This window comes from Stegastes partitus, unplaced genomic scaffold (genome assembly GCF_000690725.1).
Source record: "Stegastes partitus isolate 25-593 unplaced genomic scaffold, Stegastes_partitus-1.0.2 Scaffold1123, whole genome shotgun sequence".
NCBI lineage: Eukaryota > Metazoa > Chordata > Actinopteri > Pomacentridae > Stegastes > Stegastes partitus.
The window spans coordinates 47,683-67,229 of record NW_007578854.1 but is presented as its reverse complement, the minus strand read 5'-3'; the positions used below and the strand labels follow the sequence as shown (position 1 = coordinate 67,229).

Genomic DNA, 19,547 nt, shown 5'->3' with positions numbered 1-19,547 from the left:
CATTAATGGCAAGTGCTCTGTCTAGTCGAGCCGGTTTGTTGTGTACCTCAGATCCTCTCCTCGCTCGAATAGCTGATCAGTGAGTCTTACATGGTGCTACATGCTTTGACTTCTGCGGTTTTTGAGTAAATATGCAAAGGTGCTTTAGTCACTGCGGATGTCTTCACAGCTCCGACTGTTCTCTCTGCTGTTGGCTCCAAGTTGTCCCCACGAATCTAAAGCTAATCCACCAAGTGCGAGCTCATCCTTCTTAATTTGTTTGCCCGCTTTACATCCATGGAAGATGTTCTCCAGCGACATCTAAGCCATCACGTTGACAACCCCAAGTGGCGTCTAATGCTGCGACTGATTCTCTTCTATAGCTGCTTTGATGCTCCCTTTATTATGTCGGATGGGGCTATTTTTTTTTTCTCCCCCTCCTCCTCTTGTTTACGAAAGAGGGCCCCCCGATAAGGCCGTCAGTGCACAAAAGCTGAACTTGCAGTCTGCTGCGTGGCCACTTGGGCAAAGCTGAGGCCTACTTTAATCAAGACATGAGAATGACCCACTTCATCTTATGCTAATTTGTTTTTTTTTTTTGGAAAATGAACTGAGATTGGCTATGAAGAAGTGTTTCTGGTCTCTTTAATAAGCTTATATCAAAGTGAAATATGTGCACTGAAGCGGGCTATGTAAGACATAATTCCTCTGTGCCGTTTGCTTTTATGCGCCCCGTTTCCTCCGTTGAATCACTTTGCTCGGCTGTTTGTACGAAAGCAGGCCTAAGCCGTTGTAAAGCGGAGAAGTGGCCTTTTTACGAGGTGCTAATGGCCTGCTAATTCTTGGGGAAAGGCAAAGTGACCAATTCATTTAGCTGAGTGTTTACTACCTGCTGCCCTTTGACCTCTGTCTGTCAGGGTGAAGTCAAGTTGTTGTTCGAGCTCAAGTGCCATGTTGACATTCTTGTCTGACACGCTGCCTTCACGGTCCGAGACGCTGCGCGACACGACACCGATTTTACGATCAGAGAACAATCTAATCGATAGCCTGTTATTAAAGTGGGTGGACACGTAATTATGACACTTGTATAATCTCGGCCGCGGTGTGAAACCTTTGTGAGATTTTCCGTGCTATAGGTGGAGCTAATGTTCAATTTGATTTGTCATGCAGGTTAAAAAAAATTTGTCTTTGGCATCACAACGCCATAAACCGTGACCTCAAAAGCTGAGGATGAGCGTGGATGAATCAGCACCTTCCTGACACAGTTTCAGCAATAAAAAGTTAATGTTTACTCGGAAAGTTGTCTTTGTTGCAGCGCCGTTGGACTGAATCCCATTAGAGCGAGCCGTGCAGATGTTGTGAACGTGTCACTTTCTTTAAGGTTTTTTTTGCTCATAAACGCGTCGCCGCCCGTGTAATTTCATTAGCTAACAGCCTCCCTTTCTTTCCAGCGAACCTCCTCAGATATATTTACTAGGCCTTGTTGTCTTTATGATTTCCTCTGGTGAAATGTTCGTAAATAGCGGTGGATAAAACGAGAGGTGATTTAGTGTCCTCGTCACAATGCGCCCCGCTCCGACGGCCGCTTCCTACCTTTGTGTGGTCGAGGGCTCAGGGGTGCGGCAGCGGATACGCGGCCCGAGTCCCGGCAGCCTCCGAGGAGGGAAGGAAACCTGGTGTCAAAGGCGATCGCATGCTGCTTCTGTTATCCGAGCAACAGACACTGACTCAGAAACCCAATGTGTGGCCGAGGTACCGTTAAGTAGATGTATAAAATGTTTTGGCACGAGTTTTTAATGGCTGCACGGCATTAATGGGGAGGGGGGATAAAACATTTCAGAGAATAAAAGCAGCGGGGAAACAGGGTCCAGTGGAAACCTCGTTGCGTGTCGGCTGCTCCTGCATGGTTTCTTTCTCCTGCTCCTCTCTGCACAGGCCTCTCCTGTAACCTTGAGAGAAGCCTGCGCAGGCCCCAAGTTCAACGAGTGCATGAGGCATATTTTCGCTGAGCGTGCTTGGACCGCCCCACTAAACCCCTCGACCCCCCACCCCCCCGCCCTCCTCACCATACATACAGCTTTTTTTTTTTTTTTTTCCCCTCCCCTCCTCCTAAAGAGGACTCCCTGTAGGCCTCGCCTTTCACAGCGCCTGCAAAGGAAATACATTATGTGTAAAAAGAATTCCATATGGTGTCATACGATCTGTGTAATTCTCTCTCAATTGATAAAAAAAAAGTCACCTTGTATGGACAATTCTGTCCTTTGTGGAAGGTACTGTAGCTTCTGTACTGTACACACAGCTGTGGAACCAACTTTTTTCAATAAATCACAACTCTTTTTACACTTAACATACTCCAAATAATGTTTTCCACCAAGTGCTTGACGTTGATGTGCTACTTAATTAAAAGTGCTTACTGTAAAAAGCAGCTGAACCAGCTCAACGGGGAAAAGGTTTGATTATAAAAAATTAAAAAGAAAGTATCGCTTCCCTCTTCCGTGATAAATACCTGGAAGTCAGTTGTAGCCAGTTTTTGTGGAGGTGTGGCTGACATCAGCTGTTGCAGTTTACAGTGAGGCTGCCTGCCTTGGCTGAGGGGGAGAGTCTGTGGCAGTCCTACGGGTAGGCTGTTCCAGGTAAGCCCTGCCAAGTTCAAGTGGCTTGGACCAAGCCCGGCACCGCAAACGGGAAGTATTTCTTCGGGGCTGCCAACCTTACGAGAGCTGTGACTGCAATGAGCCTGTTGTGCCGTCAGTGTCAGAAAAGAGATAGTGTTTTCTACATGCACATTCAAGCAGGCCCTTAGGAGGAAAGAAAAAAAAAAAAAAAAACTTTGGCAAGGACGGATGTATATATGGAGATGCTTGCCAGGAGGGGGATTACAGAGTCTGCTCCAATGGTGGCCCTTTGATATTCCTTCCAGTTCCCATGATGCAACACTGTGGCTAGTGTCAGGAGAATTTTTTTTTATGACCTTTAAACAGATTCCACAACAAATTCGGTGCAATTAAATCTCATTCCTGAAACGTGTTCGACTTTAACAATGTACAGTTTGGCATTTGCGCCCGATTCAACTTCAGGCAACGCAGATTTAGGACGTGTTTGTGTGTCGCCGCATTAAAACGACACCGGCGCGGTGATGATGTGTAAACAGTTTGAAGCGCCGTGTGTACTCTTTGTGGTTGGTTGTTAAAAAGGGATTGAAGAAAGCGAGCGCAGCGAAAGATCAGTTTAAAGGACTGAGAATCTGAGGGGTTTGAAGGGCTTCACACAAAGGAAAACCACCTTGAGGAAAACATTATCAGCGCGTGTGACAGCAGGGTTTATGTGAGGGGAAAATCCGTGCGAGCGTGTTTCCTTCGTATTTTTTGCGCAGCTTGCACGAGCGGTTGTGATAAACGAGAGACTCAAATGCAAACATGCTTTCCTTACAGTTTGCTGCTCGCAGCTCAGAGATGACCCTGCTAGAAATATGAAACATAAACAGAGCAGCCGTGTTCGCCTTCCTGAGCTAAACCAGGCCAGAACAGGAACCACCTCTCTCCTTATCCTCCTGCAGCATTTTGCCCCCAACCCTGATTGCCCTCCCACCCACCCCCTGATCTCAGCGAGTGAACTTTTGGCATCTCAGATAAAGTGAAAACAACATGCTTGGATGAGTGGAAAGCGAGGGTTGTGGGAGCTGGCTGCTAGGCGGGTGTAAAGGCCCCTGTGGTGTGGCCCTGAGTGGACGAATCCTAGCAGGCTGAGGAAGTGGAGGAAGGAGTGCTGGGAGGGTTAGATGGGTTGGTGGGAGGCGGGCGGGCGGGTTGCGGAGAAAAGCGGCAAAAGGGGAATTCCTGTTCCTGAACTGAAAAGTGATGGAAAAAGTGACTGCTCGATCTCGCTCATGCCGCTCCATGTCAAAACAGCCGAGTGCTGCCGTCATCTGTGCAAATATTTCGAGAGATTATGGTTTGGGAGCCTCGTGGGAAAGGCTGAAGCAGTGAGGACAGCCAGACTTAAAACTCGCTTTAACAGAAAGCCTCGCCGTCTTAACTTTATCACAGCAGGAATGTAAGCGCAAAACCACAATATTCCAGATACCTGCAAACAAACCTGCCAGGTGAGGCCGGATGACATACGTCTTTGTTCTACGTAGCATCCGAAAATTTTGGCAACAGCCCAGAAATAGCTTCAAAACAAAGACCTTTTACATTCTCATTCGACGGTGCTTGTCTGCCACGCAGCTTCAGCCCGTACAGTTTGTTCACCATGACCACAGTTTGCTCTGTAAATTTGCTCTGTAACTCAGGGTGATAATAATACACTCCCAAAACCCCGCGAAGCTGCTGATGTAATGTCTTCTAACCATGTGACCAAACAATGTGGCCACCTCAGCGAGTGCCATGCTCTGCCGTAGCATTGTTTATAACTCTCAAACAACAGAATCTGAAATTAATTTAGCGCCTCTCCTCTTCCCACTGTAAACTGGCGCTGTGCAGCCAAACCACATGTTGTTATTGCTGCAGTGGCAGAGGGGGCTGCCCCAGCAGGCCTTAGTAGCAGAGAACAGATTTGCTGTCTGCTTTTTTGCCAGGAATGTGGAATAGCGTTCTCTCTCTCGCTCTCCCTCTCTCTCTGGCTGCGAATATCTCGCTTAGCATGCACTTAAGTGTGATTTATAAATCACACACTTGTGGTGCGGCAAAGGGAATACTCGGTTAAACCTGAGAGATTAGATTTGCATTTTGATCTCCTGTAAGACCAAGATGTTTAATCATGATTATGTGGCGCTTTGTTGTGGTAAGTGATGGGCTGTTGAATGTATTGAGTCTCTGGATGTTTATGTTTGAATCGCGCATCTGGGACCTGCAACCGCAAAGACGGCTTGCACCTTAACTGCTGTTCGCCGGGTATCTCCAGACGGTTGGAGGGTCCACGAGGAGCGAAGGAGCTCCACTGTCTCTGGATGACTGCCAACGCTCTGACCTTGTAGCGGGCACAGAGCTGTCACTCCCTCTTGAGTTACGTGAGAATCTGTTTTATGAAGCTGTTTTATTTAAGCCGCCGCTCTGCATCCGACAATGGCTCGCCAAATGAGCGTTTACCTGGTGCAGTGATTCCACAAGAACAGGTTTTTTTTTTTTGTGTGAAACTGCTCCTATAACTTCCCTGGTTGCCCTTAAAGCTTCATTCCCTGGTCTTGTGCCAGTGGAGACACCCAAACCCCACTCCCTCAACAAACCCTCTTGCCCCCGAGCCTCGATCCCCACTGATGCTTTGATTCGGGCCAGCTCTGACGGGGGCCTCTGAAAGCCCCGTCTCCAGGCTCATTAACAGGAAAGGAGGGGTTTTACTGGCCATGCGGCATGCAGCCGGCTTTTAAACCACCAACTCAGCTCCTCAGTCGGCCTGCTGCATCTGAACAGCTCACGCCGTAAAGAGTTAAAACATCTTTCCGTCATTACCGCACTATTTGGAGCAAGGAGTTCAAAAAGGTGTGGGCATTATTAGACCTGAGGCTGCATGCGATCAAAGTAAACAAATCTAACCCCGACGCTCAGTCGCAGCTTTTGGCGCTCGGCGGGTTTTGGTCGTTGAGGTTTGATACCAGGCTCTTTCCCCATGATGCATGTCTGACTAATAGATCAGGAGAAATGATGATACAGCAGCACAGTAGCCCGGATAGTAAAGAAGAAAGCACCATTTGCACCTGCCGCTTCATTCCCTACTGGAGTTGTAATGGCAAAAATAAACTGGCTCGACATCTGTTGGCAATGTCAGTAGTCTGTTTTTATGCTTGTAATGACACATTAAACTCTGTGGTTGATTCTCCCCCCTTTTCCACCCTATGTCCCGTTCCAGGGAAGCAGTGCCAGCAAAATCGTCTGAATGAGTGCACGCTTTGTTTTCTTTGTCTGTTTTGGGCCAAGATCTGGTCTTAGATGTGGTGGCATTCTATGATCGGATAATTCCTTCCACGTCCTCCACCTTAAGGTGTGTGTGTGCGTGTGTGTGTGTGTGTTTGTGTGCGTTTTTTTCTGCCGCTCGCTTGGCAGAGCTCGGGGAGCGCAAACAGTGGCAATGGGTGGCAGGGATCCTCGGTGGCCTCTCGCCCAGCTGGAGGAGAGCCATTTTGCCCTGTGAGGGAGCACCCAGTCGCCCTGGCGTGGCCTGCAGCTCTCGCCAGTGGGAAGTCCTCTTGGCTGAGGCCTGACGCCGTCGTAAGCGCTGACAATCACTGACACATCACTGGCAGAGGCTGAACAGACACAGAACATTACACAGGCCAGAGTGGAAATTAAGTGACTTTGCCTGTGAAATTGTAATGCAAAGAAGAAGGAATTTCCCAACTGAAAACTGTTGACACCCTGAAATAAGACTTGTTTTTCGCCTTGTGCTGCGGCTCTCGCTTTCATATTTGCACAAGACTGTAAATATTTTTTCAGATGAATCGCTTTTGAATTCAAAGTGCTTGTACAGATTGGTTCTTATTGGAATTTCTAGTCGAAAACAATTGCATTTTGCATGCATGTTTGCTCCCTGGATAAAGGCTGTCAGGGTTTGGTGGTTGGCGTGAGATAAAAATGTAGGTAGCATTGCTTTTCCCTAACTGCGCTTTCTTATCAGCGCAGACCAGAGCAGCATCAAATGCATTAATAAAACAACATGTTGTGAAGTGATTCGGTCGAACTCTGCCGGCTGCAACTTAGCAAATCCGGGAGCGTTTTTTTTTTTCCACAAGTTTTCTCAAGAAAAGGTGCGTTTGAAAACCAAAGAGTGAGAGTTTTTCTTTACTCTGCACGTGTGTGTGTGTGTAAGTTGAAAGGAAGTTGGCGGCTCGAACCAGTTAAGCCTCGTTAGTATCACAACCAGGCTGTCCCTGAACTATGATCTGTGGGCCAACTTGTCTCTCTTGGGAGAGTGGGGAATTTCCCAGACCCCTAAACACCCCCGCCATCTCTCATTCCCTCTGTCCCTCCTCCCTCCGGACCAGTCGAGACGTGCAGGTTTGAACCCTCTCTCTGTGTTTCTGGCCTCCAATGCCCATTGCCACTCAAGCAGCAGGGGTCCGGTGCATTTGTCTCATAATTATCCGACTGGATGGGGGGGTTCTGAAGATGAAAGAGGCGAATCACAGAGCTCCTCTGTCAAAGGTCTGTCTGCCTGACTGGGGGGTTTTGGATCTATCTCCCTTGTCCTCTCTCTTTCGCGGCATCCCTCCCCGCCACCTCTACTCCATCACGCACACACACAGCCGTACTTTTCCTCAAGAGCTGCCTCCACAGAGCATAATCGCCAACAGTGAACGCTCGTGCACGGCCCCCCCTTCTACCAGCCGCCCCACTGGTTCATTCACAACTACAAAACTGCAGAAATACCCCCCACCCTCACATCCTGAAAGACTTCAGACTCTCTCCTCTTTTTTTTTCCTAACCCCCCCTCACCTCACAAGCTCCGCCCACCAACCATCAGCTAGCCGCCCACCTCACCCATTTGCCTCCCCCCTCCCCCCCCACACCATCCGCCTCCTCTTTTCTCCTCTCCACCCTTCCCACCACCACCTTTCTCCTTCTTCTCCTCTTAACTACTGGCTAGGAGTTAATGGACTGTTTTGGCTAGTCTCCAGACGGTGAGTGTCACCTCATTAGCCTATAGCGGCTCGCTCCCAGACTGCTCCTTGTGTGTTTGTGTGTGTGTGTGTGTGTGTGTGTGTGTGTGTGTGTAGGAGGAGGACTATAACAGTGGAATGTCATTGGTCTGTCTCCCCCTCCCCTCCACAACCGTCCCACCACACTCCCCTTACTCTCTCCCCTCTCCCCTTCCCACCACTACAATGAATGAGAAAACACGCATGCATAATTAAATCTATAGTCTCGTCCTCACTCCACCCTCCCTCCTTCCCTCCTTCCTCCACAGACGTGCATTAGAAGAAAAAAAAAAAAACAAAAACGCTCCTGCTTGGAAGTTTGCCACCGTTGGGGAGAAAAAAAAAAAAAAGAAGCGGTGTCTTCGAACCAGAGAGATGTGGCCAACCTTGCACCCTCGTATGGACCTATTCTTTTTTACCCCAGCCCGCCGAATGGCAGGGTGGCAACAGCGGGCGAATGTAAATGCCACCCGGTCCTGCCAGTCAATTACACCGCAACAAAGCTAATTGTTTGTTTGGTGCATACCAAAAAGATGCGAGGTTGGCCATTGATGGGCCCCATTGTTTCAACACAGATGCAAAGTTCTTTTTTCTCACAGGCTAGACCTGACGCTGATTAAACTCGTGAATGATGAGACCCCACTTTTGGAAAATCAACTAATCCGTGTTGTGTAAGTGTAAACAGTTTTCAGCCCGCGTCTGATTATTACTTTCACTATCAGTGAATCTGTTGATTATTCCGCGACTAATAGATTATTTAGTTTATGTAATGTCAGATAATAGACCAAAATGCCGATGTGAACGCCTTCAGACGGCTTGTTTCCACTTATCAGCAGTCGCAAATTCAAATATATTCAATTTACAAAGATTAAAAAGCAAGAAAAGTTGCAAATCCTCGTGTTTTAGAAGCTGAAGCCATAAAGTCCTGGGAATTGTTGCGTAATTAAAGACTTAAATGATTAATAAGATGGCAAAAATTGATTTTCTGTTGATCCACTGCTAAACTGTTTCAAACAATTTTCCTAATCAAACACAAACACAGAGTATCTGAACACACGGTAGAAACGGACTGTTTCAGGAGTCGCAAGGGAGATAAAAAAAAGTTTGTCAGCGAGCTGCGAGGACTGCAACAGGAATAGTGGCAGCAACAAGGGAGAAAAATAGAGAGAAGATATTAAAGGAGTGTAATAAAAGGCAAAAGGAAAGGGCACAGTGTGAGAAAGGTGCAAACAAGAGAGCAGGAAGAGCTGGAAACATTAAGTGGGGCGCAGTGTGCTGACTGGAGACTAGCCTGCTCATTTTTCATTGGACAGATGAGCCAGTGTGTCGCGTTGTGTTGTGTAGTTTGTCTGCAGCCGGGTCGCTGACTGCATTGCACAGCACAGATCAGCTCACCGCGGGATGCTCGGCCCTGTTTGTGCACATGCGTGTGCAAAACTCAACGTGCGCTTCAGCGCGGCCGCTTGAATGGGAGCGAGTGTTTTCGCTTCCGTCTCCGCACTGTAAATGCATGCGATGTGTGCATCTGTACAGAGGTGGGTAAACATTATTTCACAAATTAAAAGGTGGGGAAGTTGAATTTAGATGGATTAACCCTCATCTGCATCCTTAGTTTTGTCGCTGTGTATCCTTTTGTTGCTGCCAGGTTCTTCCTTCTCCTCTCCGGGGCCGGTGTGGCTAATGATCCGTCAGGCCATTCAGTCTCTTGTTCAAGGCCCACTCGCTGCTGAATGCGCTCCCTCCCCGTCCACACTGTTTGGTGACCTCAATGAGGAGCCTGTTGTCCTCCCGGCTCAGTTAAAATGTTCTCCTCTTTTCACTGCCGTGAGAGTTTACGGAGGAGAAGGCACAGAGACTCGGCGAAGAGAAAGAGGGCCCGCTCTTCACCGGCATTAGTATGCAACGATTAGAAACAAACACACACGGATGATCCGCACACACACACACACACACAGACACACACACACACCGAGGCGGCCGTGAGCGTGCTCTCGTCGGGAGATTCAGGCGGACTCGCAGAGATACAAGTGAGCTGGGTCACACACAATCGACTGCACACTGTATGGCTTCTCATTGTTCTTGTCTGGGCTGGGATCCCACTTGATTCCATAAGTCTCAAAACCCTGACAGACCCACAGTGTGTGTGTGTGTGTTGTGTGTGTGTGTGTGTGTGTGTGTGTCTCCCCTCCTGCTCTATTGAACAAGTCTGTGGTGTCTGTCTTAGAGAAAAGAAGGCAACATTTCATTGTTCTCACAGACGTTTCAACTTTGCCCCTCTCACTTTCTCTCTGCTTTTCTGTCTCATTTGTCTGAGTGTGTGTGTCTGAGTGTGTCTGAGTGTGTGTGTGTGTGTCTGAGTGTGTGTGTAACTCATCCTACTGTACCTGCATTCCCCGTCAGTGGCAGTCATTTGATAGGGCGGCTATCCGGATTACCAGGTGCTCCTTTAAGCCAATAAGAAATACTCGCCTTGTTCCAATTATGAGATAATCATTACAGTGTCACACAGTGTGTAGCCGCCACTGGGGCAGCGCGGTCCTAGTTTGTCACAGCAACACAACGCTACGCATTTCTGCGTGTGCGCACAGGTATCGAGATGCACGCTTTCTGTACCGCGCCGGGACGCTTTTTTCCCCCTCCGCAATTCGTTGATTTACTGCTTAGTCAAAGCCCATCGTCCTTGCAGAGACAATGCCACCCCCAAGATGGCGATTCCATTTGGCGCGGCATTTGTCTTCCCGCCGTCTATATCACTCTCCTTTCGGCCAGGTCAGGTGCCAGCTCTTTGCAGAATGCCATGCGTGAGTCCTGGTGGGGGGGCCCGAGATGCCAGAATTCGGTGTGTATATGTGTGTGTGCAGGGAGGGGTCGGCGGTGGGGGGCATCGCCAGTTGGCAGGCTGGCACACAAAAGGCTGGCACGATAAGATCCTCCCTCTTCTGCGGGCAGATTTTCTCGCCCATATCTTTTGTTTGGCTTGTTTGGGTTGCGGCTCATCCCGATAAAGGCCACTTTGTTTAGACAACAAAGCGTGAGGGAGGGAGAGAAGAGAGAGATAGAGAGACAAAGAGATAGAATGAGAGTGAAGAGAGAGAGAGAGGGGGGGGACGTTAAAATAAAAAAAAAAATAAAAAAGGCGGTAATATGGGGTGGTGGGGGGGCGACGAGAGCACCAACACAGATGGAAACATTAAAAGAAAAAGAGAGGAAAGTGTCCAAAAAAAAAAAGAAGAAAATTTGCGGATAAGACGATATTGTCACAGATACACGGTGAATAGTTGACATACACAGAGGTGGGTATGAAAAGACACAATGGAGGACGGATACTGTTGCAGACGCGGGGACAGCGATAGACAGATAGCGAGGAGAAAGGAAGAAAGATTTGGAGAAGAAGGGAGCAGGTTCTGCTGGTTGTTGGACGCCGGCCCGACTAGCGTGAGGTCATCGGCGAAGCTGTGAGTGATAGAAACCAGGAGCAGAGGAGGACATGGGACAAAGTACACTTCGCTCACTTCGCATACCAGCACATGTACAGTCATTTATGCACGCTGTCAAGACTTGCGTGACCCCGCCGCCGCCGCCGTGCTGCACACACAGAGGCACGTTTCAGGCCGCGCATTTCCAAGGAAGGACAGGTTCTCCTGCACCGGAACAGGAAAGAAAAAGCAGGAGGACACCGAGCAGAGAAAAAGTCTGCACGGCCACATCAAATATTTACTCAGGAGCAGCTGTATTGTCGAAACATTACGCATCGGAGCTGCTCCGTAATTAGGTCGATATTTTCTGCCCCTCTCCCTCTCTCTGTTTCCCTACTTCTCTGGGAGTCCACCCCTCTCCACCTCTCCTCCACACTCCCCTCCCCTCGCCTCCCCAGGCTGCTGAAATGCGTCTTGGCTCGGGACCCATGCCTCTGGCAGCCAGAGTGCTATACATGTGCACAGAACCCCGCTCGGCATAAAATGGCTGCCAGACAGGCTTCTCCTCCTGAAATGTCGACAGCGGTATGCATCTGCAGGGCGTGCATGTTGCGCGTGCGCACTGTTTTTTTGTGAAGGATATCTGTACGTGTCTGCAAGTGTTTGCGGGCTAGAAACGTGCACCGCGGTTGTCAAAAAAAAAAGAAAGAAAGAAAGTTTCCCAAACTATGTGGCTAATTTAATCCACGCTGTGTGTGTATGTGCATGTGTGTTCTGCAATTTAGTGGGAACAGAATGGGTATCATGCCAAAAATGAAGAGGGTGGGTTAGGGAGAGTGTGTGTGAGTGTTTTAGTGATTATAAAATCCAGGCGAGCAACACACTTGGGCGTAGAGAAACCTCACAAGCACTGAGAAACTTTCTTGCCGAGCCAGAATTCTGTTGCCATTACCCCTAATTGCCCTAATTGTTACAGTGGTATGATAAGTATCCCACCGGACAAGAAGGTGTAAGAACTCGTGGACACATCCAAAATACCCACAAGCCCCCTCTGCTGCTTTTTCCCCCCTTGCGTTTTTTTTTTTTTTTGCTGAGTAACAGTGGATAATCTGATTCATACGTGGTACTGTTTTTTCACTTCCTTCATGAACCGGTTTGTTTATTTAAACAAGTGGCAGGGACGGAGGGTGCCAAGAAATGTTGTTTTTGGAAAAGGGCCGTGTGTGTACGTGTGTGTTTATGTGTGTGTGTGTGTGTGTATGCGCGAGGCCGTGTGTGTGTGGTGTCTGGCCCTGTGATCAAGCCCTGCCAAGCTCCCAGGGCAAAGCCGAGCCTCCTCGGCCGCAACTGTTTATTTACAGGTTACACTACTGTTTATTTGAAGACTATCAGATTGGCCGGGCTTCTGCACAGGACACCTTTGAGATACAGATAGCGGGCCTCAGGCTCCGAATATCCAACGTCTGGAAGTCCTTTTAAAAAATTAAAAACAAATTAAACACACTTTGTTCCAGAGCTGTGTTATTTTTTTTCACTTGCACGGTTTGAAACAGATGCTTTATTTAAATACCTGTTGAATTACAAAAAAAAAAGGCGAGCTTCCACGTTTTTTTTTTTTTTATTTTGTCATTTGCTTGAAAGGAAGCCACTTAGAACAAGAGAACAATAGACAAAACAAACAAATCCGCAGCCGTCCAAATGCGCAAGCTACATAATCGCCCTGGAAAAAAAAAAGAAGGAGCACGAAAGCTGCCCTTCTTGGGTCAAAGGTAAAATGTAATGCAATTGGGGAGGTGTTTCCAGCTCCGGTGCAGGCCTGGCAGATGTGCCATATGCTTGTATCCCACCTTGAGTCATCCAGGTGGTCTCTCCTGGTGCTACAGTGGGGCCTCATGCTGGAAGATGCTGCCTGGGATCTCTAATTGCCACGACCATCTGCTCTTTTTGTTATGGTTTGCCTGTTCAGCCCTCGAAGAAGCAGAAAGAGAGAAACACACAAACAAAAACACAAAAACTCTGATCCGATCTAACTGAACCGGAGCACCTCTCCCACCTCCTCGCCGCTCTTTTTTTTTTCTCTCCTCCGTACCTTTTCAGCGCTCACCTCCTCCTCCTCCTCCTCCTCCGTGCTCTTTTCTCTGCCCCGGCCTGCTTCTTTCCCCTCTCAGCGGTTCTCGGGGAGTATAAGCACAGAGTTGGCAGTTGTAACTAGACTGATGGATGACTCTGAAAGTGGCAAGGGTTGGGGGAGGAGGAGGTGGAGGGGGGGAGAAGACAGGGAGACAAGAAGGCCACTGAGCTCCCAGCAATCACTTCATGGACATGTGCTGTGGCAAATCCACACAAACCTCCACTGGCCCACAAAAGCTTCTTTACAGTCGATGTGTGTGCATGTTGGGGGGAAACTAAAAGGGACTCGCTGTTTATTGGTGCGAGCCAAAGGAAACTATTTGGCTGACGTCAGACAATGACATGTTCGCTGTGCAAGTGCACGACGCGATGCAGATTTTTTTTTTTATTTCTCGCAGAAGAAACCCAATCTTCTTCATAATTTAGCAAACAACAATGCCAATCATTCTGCGCTTCTGAGCTTCTCAACTTTGAACAATTGCTGCTTTTTCCTGTTTCATATCATTGCAAATTGATTTTTTTAATATTTTATTTTTAAACTGCCGAACAAAAGAAGCCATCTGAAGATGTCATTTTTAGAAATAATCAGCAATGAAAATGATTTTTTAACATCTTCAAGAGGATTATTGGACGAGAAGCGAGCTCGTGGTTTTTATATTTTCAGGAAGCGCAGCAGAGATGTGTTGTACGGCCGCAACTTGCTCGTACGTTTTTAGGGCTAAGCTTTCTGAAAAGGGGGATTTTTTTTTTTCTGCTTAACGTATGGTCCTTCTCCCTCCCTACTTTGTCATTGTTGAGCTTCGGCCAAGAACATTCTGTTTTTGCAGTGCTGTTTAATAGTCAAATTTAGGAGTGGGGGAACAAGAGAGAGAGGGAGAGCGACACAGAGAGAGAGCAAGAACGGAATAAATCTTTCAACTTTTTTCTTCTCCTCTCGTCCACCCCCCTCGCTTTCCTTTTTCTGCGTTGCCTCTGTAACGCAGCTCATGAGAGCTGCGGCAGGAAAAGGGGTGTTGTTGCAAGGCGAGGGTATCTGAGTTCACGTCTCCAGCTTCTTCTGCCTCATGCTAAAGCTCTCCCGTGTTAAAGGTGTAGATGATAATCTCCCTGCTGGTTCTCATCGCACCCTCCCTGTCTCATGGCATGTGTGGGCTCGGGCCAGTTTGAATCATTACCGGGGTCTGCTTAGACGCTGCCGTTAACTGCTTGGCGCAGCGGCAGCTCCGTGCAGTAGGAGTTTGCGAGGTTGACTCACTGGTTCTTTTTATTTCCAACACGCTCACAAAAGCACTGCATGTGCAGATTGAAATCGGATAGTGATTTATGCCACTCGTGTTCATGTTTCATAACTTTTGTGGTGCATGATGTAAAAGGAGAAAGGGCCCCAGTGCCTGTCGGTGATCAACCAGGAACTACTGAGGAATGATACACTCCCCTCCCAGTGAGGCTTCAAGGTAAAAGACGTCAGTCCGGGACGCCTCATACCGAAGCCTGCGCACCATAGCCGGTGGAAAGAATTCCACTCATGTTTCCTTGTGTTTCTCCGCCCCTCCTGTCCTCTCGCAGTGTTTTGTTCTGTGCTTGTACCTTGCACAGCAGGACCGAACACATTCTGTATCCCCCCAGCACTCCCCCAGACACTTTGAAAAATTACCCAGAGGTCCGCCGGTGAAAACTTTTAGGTTATCCCGTGTCAGACGCAGAGCTTTTTTCTTCAGTTTGCGCTCCCATTAATGATCCCGCTGTTCAAACAAACCTGTCTTGTTTAATGTACAGCGGGTACGCTCCTCTTGACGAGCAGATAAGAGAAAAACCTTTAAGCTCCCGGGAAGAAAAGTCGTCTTTTTGACAGAAGTTTCGTCTTCATTTTGAGTTTAGGAGTGCAAATAAATTGACTTTTAAGTAACACAACACATGGTCCCTGGTTGTTGCTGCTGCTAATAATCACTGTGTTTGTGGGATGTTGTTGTCTTCTTGCTATACTAACCCCCCACCCCTCTCTCTCTCTCTCTCTGTGTGTTTGCAGAGTCGCAGCAGTCAGGAAGTCCAAGTAACAATGAGCCAGGCAAGAACCCTCTTCCAGGTATGTACAGTGCCAGTCATCCTCCCTCCTCCCTCCTGTCATCACTCTATTGTTCGTCTGCAGCTCGCCCACTGTACAGCGGCTTATGTACACCGTAACCTGCCCGGTTTACAAAGTCTTGTGAACTCTGTGACTCGCAGGCAAAATAGCTTTTACTGTCTTGCAAAAAATGTGCTGTAGGTGCATGTAAGCATGTAAAAATATATCATGTCATGCATTAAACTGCACAAAAGGAGGTCATTGATTTAAAAAAAAAAAGTTAATATAACCTGATATATGTGGTGAAATTGTGTAAAATTAAAACTTAAAGTCTACCTGAGGCCCAAGGTTTTAACTTTACGCGGACTAAGGAGGAATAAAAATTTCATTACCTCTTTAAAACTGAATTGTCATCGCTCCAGTGACAACATTAAATACTGTGAAAAGAAAAAAAAAAAAAAGCAAGAGACACTCAAGATCCGGAGTGAAAATGTTACAGCAGATTGCGCTTTTGGCTGCTAGCTGAGTGCGTCAAGGTGAGCCAGCAAAGCCGAGCCGTGGAGAATATTCTTTGACAGTGCTGTTGTTCCCCTGGACTGACCTGCGCTGTGTCGTCACAATGTTGGAATGAAAATAGTTTGAGAAGTATAATTAGTTTTCTACCTCAAGAGCAGGTTCTGCTGATACCGGTGCCAAGGAAAACATGCTAGCGAGCCAATGACTCAGGCCTGGGAGGCCCTCGGCAGTGGCACAGTTCCTTGTAAAAGCCGTTGGCTCACTGGAGGCATTAAGCTTTTTAGGTGCCAATCGAGATGCCCGTCTATCTTTCTGGCACAGACCGAGCGCCCTTGGCATGGAATCAAAGCGGAGCCGGAGTCATTTGGGTGTCAATAACTTGTCTGGCTGTTTTAGTTGACTGACAGCCTCTGATTAGTGATGCCGAGTCCTGAGCAGGTCACGCAGTTCTCAACAAATGTACCAACAGAATACATTAGGACTGTACTTTATTTAGCCCTAAAAATAGTTTTCTGAAAACAAAAAGAAAAAAAAAATCAGGCTGTGTTGAAACAACCCAAAGCAGTTTATTTACTTTGGAAAGAATGAAGCAGTCTCATATTCTCGAAATAATCTTTAATATCAGCACGACAGTAAATTACACTCCTGGATGGGTTGTTTCTCGCTGTAATACTGTATCTTAGCATAACAGCATTAACGCTGGCAGTTATTAAGTTTTACTTTTTTCACCGTACGAGCAGCTCTCCGCCGCGTGGCTCTCCCTCCTCCTCGCACACCTGTCCTGTCACTCTTTATCGCGCCGGGCAGAATGGTTTTACGCCGTGTGCTGGTTTAAACCTCGCCGGATGAAAAACAAGTGGAGCAACTGTTTTTTCCACAATCCACTCATTCTCAGCTTAGCGACTAAAATGTCACGGTAGTAAAAATGCTGGATGAAAAAGAAAAGGACGGTTGATGAGCGGTCGACGGTTTCTTCATTTTAAAATATCTTAAATGATCTATACTTGTTTATTTGTCTTTAATTTATCATCATGTTCTGTCCTAATTCCAAAATATTATTCAAATCAAATTTAAGAAAAAAACAATTAGAAAAAAAGATAAAATAAACACAAATACCAACAGTAATAAAAGAAAAAATAATACGTCAAATGCAATTTTTTTTTAAGTGTTTGTGTTCATTTTACACCCCACAAATAAAAACCCTCCACATATGAGCATTTCAGATGTGTTTAACTGATGATCGCAGCTACAATAATCGCCGCATAATTTGTCTTCATGGTCCTTTTGTCTGCAGTATATTTGGAAGACAGTTTCATCAAATCAGGAGTCTTCAGTGTTGCAGAACTGGTGCGAGTGTCCAGAAGTAAGTACACAGCTGTTGTATTGTTGCAGGCCGAGTCCACACGGGTATTTCTTTTTTTTTTTTTTTTGAAATGCGTTTCTTCTTCTTCTTCGTTCTCAAACAAAAACCAACTTGAGAGCATGCCAAATCAATAGGCGACGATGCAGCAACTCTACCGCTGCGGAGTTGTTGACCAATCAGAAGCCTGGAAAATGGCTGGACCTCTGGCAGGCTATCAACAACGTGGGGAGGGGGGGGGCAGGAAGCATACAGCATCGGATGCCTCTGTAACTGTGCATGTATGTGCTGTACATGTAAGAAGTCATGTTAGCGAGGTTAGCAGCAGCAGCAGCAGCTATTTAGGCCACATTTGCACAAAATCGGCTCACAAAAGGAGATAACCTCGCGCGCCCTGTTTTTCCTGTCGGCGTATCAACACTGCTTCAGAAAATCTTCACCCTGCTTTTCAAAAAGGGTTGCTGACAGCATGCTAAAGCTGCGTTTACATGTGCATGTAAAGCCTAAACAAATAGCATTTAAATAAAAAAAAACAACAACCCTTCTACGTGTGGATGAGGCCTTGATGTGTTGTACTTACATACCCTCGCGCCCACACAGGTATTTTCAGCTATTAATTCACCTAACGCTGAATTAACCCGGGTTGAAGCCGGGTGGAGCTAAACTGGGGGGGGTCACATTAAGACACCAAAGCTACTTATAGGTGTAACAGGTGCAGCTGAGGTAATGAGACGCAGGAAGCTGTCGGCTCAATCACGGCCTATACATGCTCGCACGGTGATAAGAAGAGGGCAAATCAGGTGATGTAACTGACAGCACCTGCGTGGGTGTGAAGAGACTAACGCCTTCACTTGTTTCCATACAGATAATAGCGCCTGATTCCTTTTTTTTTTTTCTCCTCGACTGCTCCATGCAATGCAGTTTTTCTTTAAAGATCTACACGTCGACTGTTGCATTTACTGCAACCTGGCCGGCCCGCTCTGCAATAAAGAGGGAACACTTGAGCGTGCAGCTGTCTGTGCGAGCCTGCGCTCATCTGTATAGACATGTCTGCTCTCTGCAGAGCTGTTGACAGTTGCTCCTCGGCGAGTCCTGTGATAACTGAGGGGCACGTCAAGGCACCGTTTACCTGTGCTGCCTCCGAGCTCCGGCGAACGTGCCCGCGGTGCACAAAGACTCCAGTCGCCCTCGACAACCTGTGTTTACCAGAAGCGCGCCGTTGTCTGTGTGCGCTGTGGTCAGTCTGAAGGCACACTGGGTGGAGAGAGGGATGAAATAAATTCTGCTAATCACCATACTGAATTTCCCTCTAAATATTAGAGTGATGCTTCATCAATTATTAAGCAAAAATGTCAGCTGCGGCTTCACAAATGTGAGCTTTATGTGAATATATTTGGGTTAGACAAAGCGAGCAGTTTTAATGTGTCAGGCTCTGGGAAATTATGCTGAGCAGTTTTATGCGCTAAAGATGAGTCAAAAAAATAGCTAATAAAGGTTAATGGCAGCCTTAAAGTGACAAACCAGCACATCAAACTACTAAAGAGATGAAATTTAATGAGGCTTTTATTTTTACAATGTCCGAAAACTCATCCTATTGTCCAGCTTAGATAATAACAAACAGCATTTAACGCTGAACTTGTTCATCTCCTGCATGTTCCTGATGCAAAATCGTCGTGATTGTCTCGCACAATGTGCTCGGAAAGACAAAACTTGCCCGTCTCGGCGCTCAGAGACCGAATATCCTTTTGAAAGTCTGTGTTTTTGTTTAGCGTTTAATTTGCCCCCTGACCAGATGGCCACTACGCTGCCATGTTTGCTCTCATGTGACCGAGCCTGGTTTCACTAAAGCCGACTGAAGTTGAGCTGGAATTTTAAAAAGGTCGACGGACGCACAGGAATTGTCACTCACTCAGCCGGTCGCTCCCTGGGAAGATATCTAAGCAGCCGCTCGTCCGTCATCGCGCTTCTCTCCCAACTCTCCGGGCTGTTGAGACATTCTTTGAAGTCCATCAAAGGGAGCTGCGGAGTTCAAGGCTGACTTGCAATCCAGCATTTCGACGAGGACACTCATTAATGCAACAGGAGCCCCGACTGCAAGTGTAAAAATATTTTGTCAACAGAAAACGTGGGCATGCACGGGCGAAATGAAACTCTTGAGCTGAACTCGAGCAAAGCATTTTTTTTTGCAGGACGTTCAGTTTTCTCCTCGTACAGTAGGATGAGGTAATCTGGAGGAAGCAGCACTGTGTGGCAAATGATTGCTTTTTTTTTTGCAGCATCATTGTTTGATTTACAGTTTTTTTTTTTCTCCTTTTGGCTGAAAAGTCAAAGCCCAGATTAATAAATGAGATGATTGGCAGGGTGGCCAAGTGGCATCACAAATATTGCGGCGAGCCANTGTGTGTGTGTGTGTGTGTCTCCCCTCCTGCTCTATTGAACAAGTCTGTGGTGTCT

General features: G+C 47.2%; 1 protein-coding gene across 1 annotated transcript in view; it reads left to right on the top strand.

Moving 5' to 3' along the window:
- LOC103368102 (nuclear factor 1 B-type) overlaps window positions 1-19,547 on the top strand; it is a 71,451-nt gene that overhangs the window by 20,693 nt on the left and 31,211 nt on the right. The window contains exons 3-4 of the mRNA XM_008296354.1: window positions 15,182-15,238; window positions 17,028-17,096. Coding sequence (XP_008294576.1) covers window positions 15,182-15,238; window positions 17,028-17,096 — 126 coding nt within the window. The remainder of the gene's footprint in view (window positions 1-15,181; window positions 15,239-17,027; window positions 17,097-19,547) is intronic.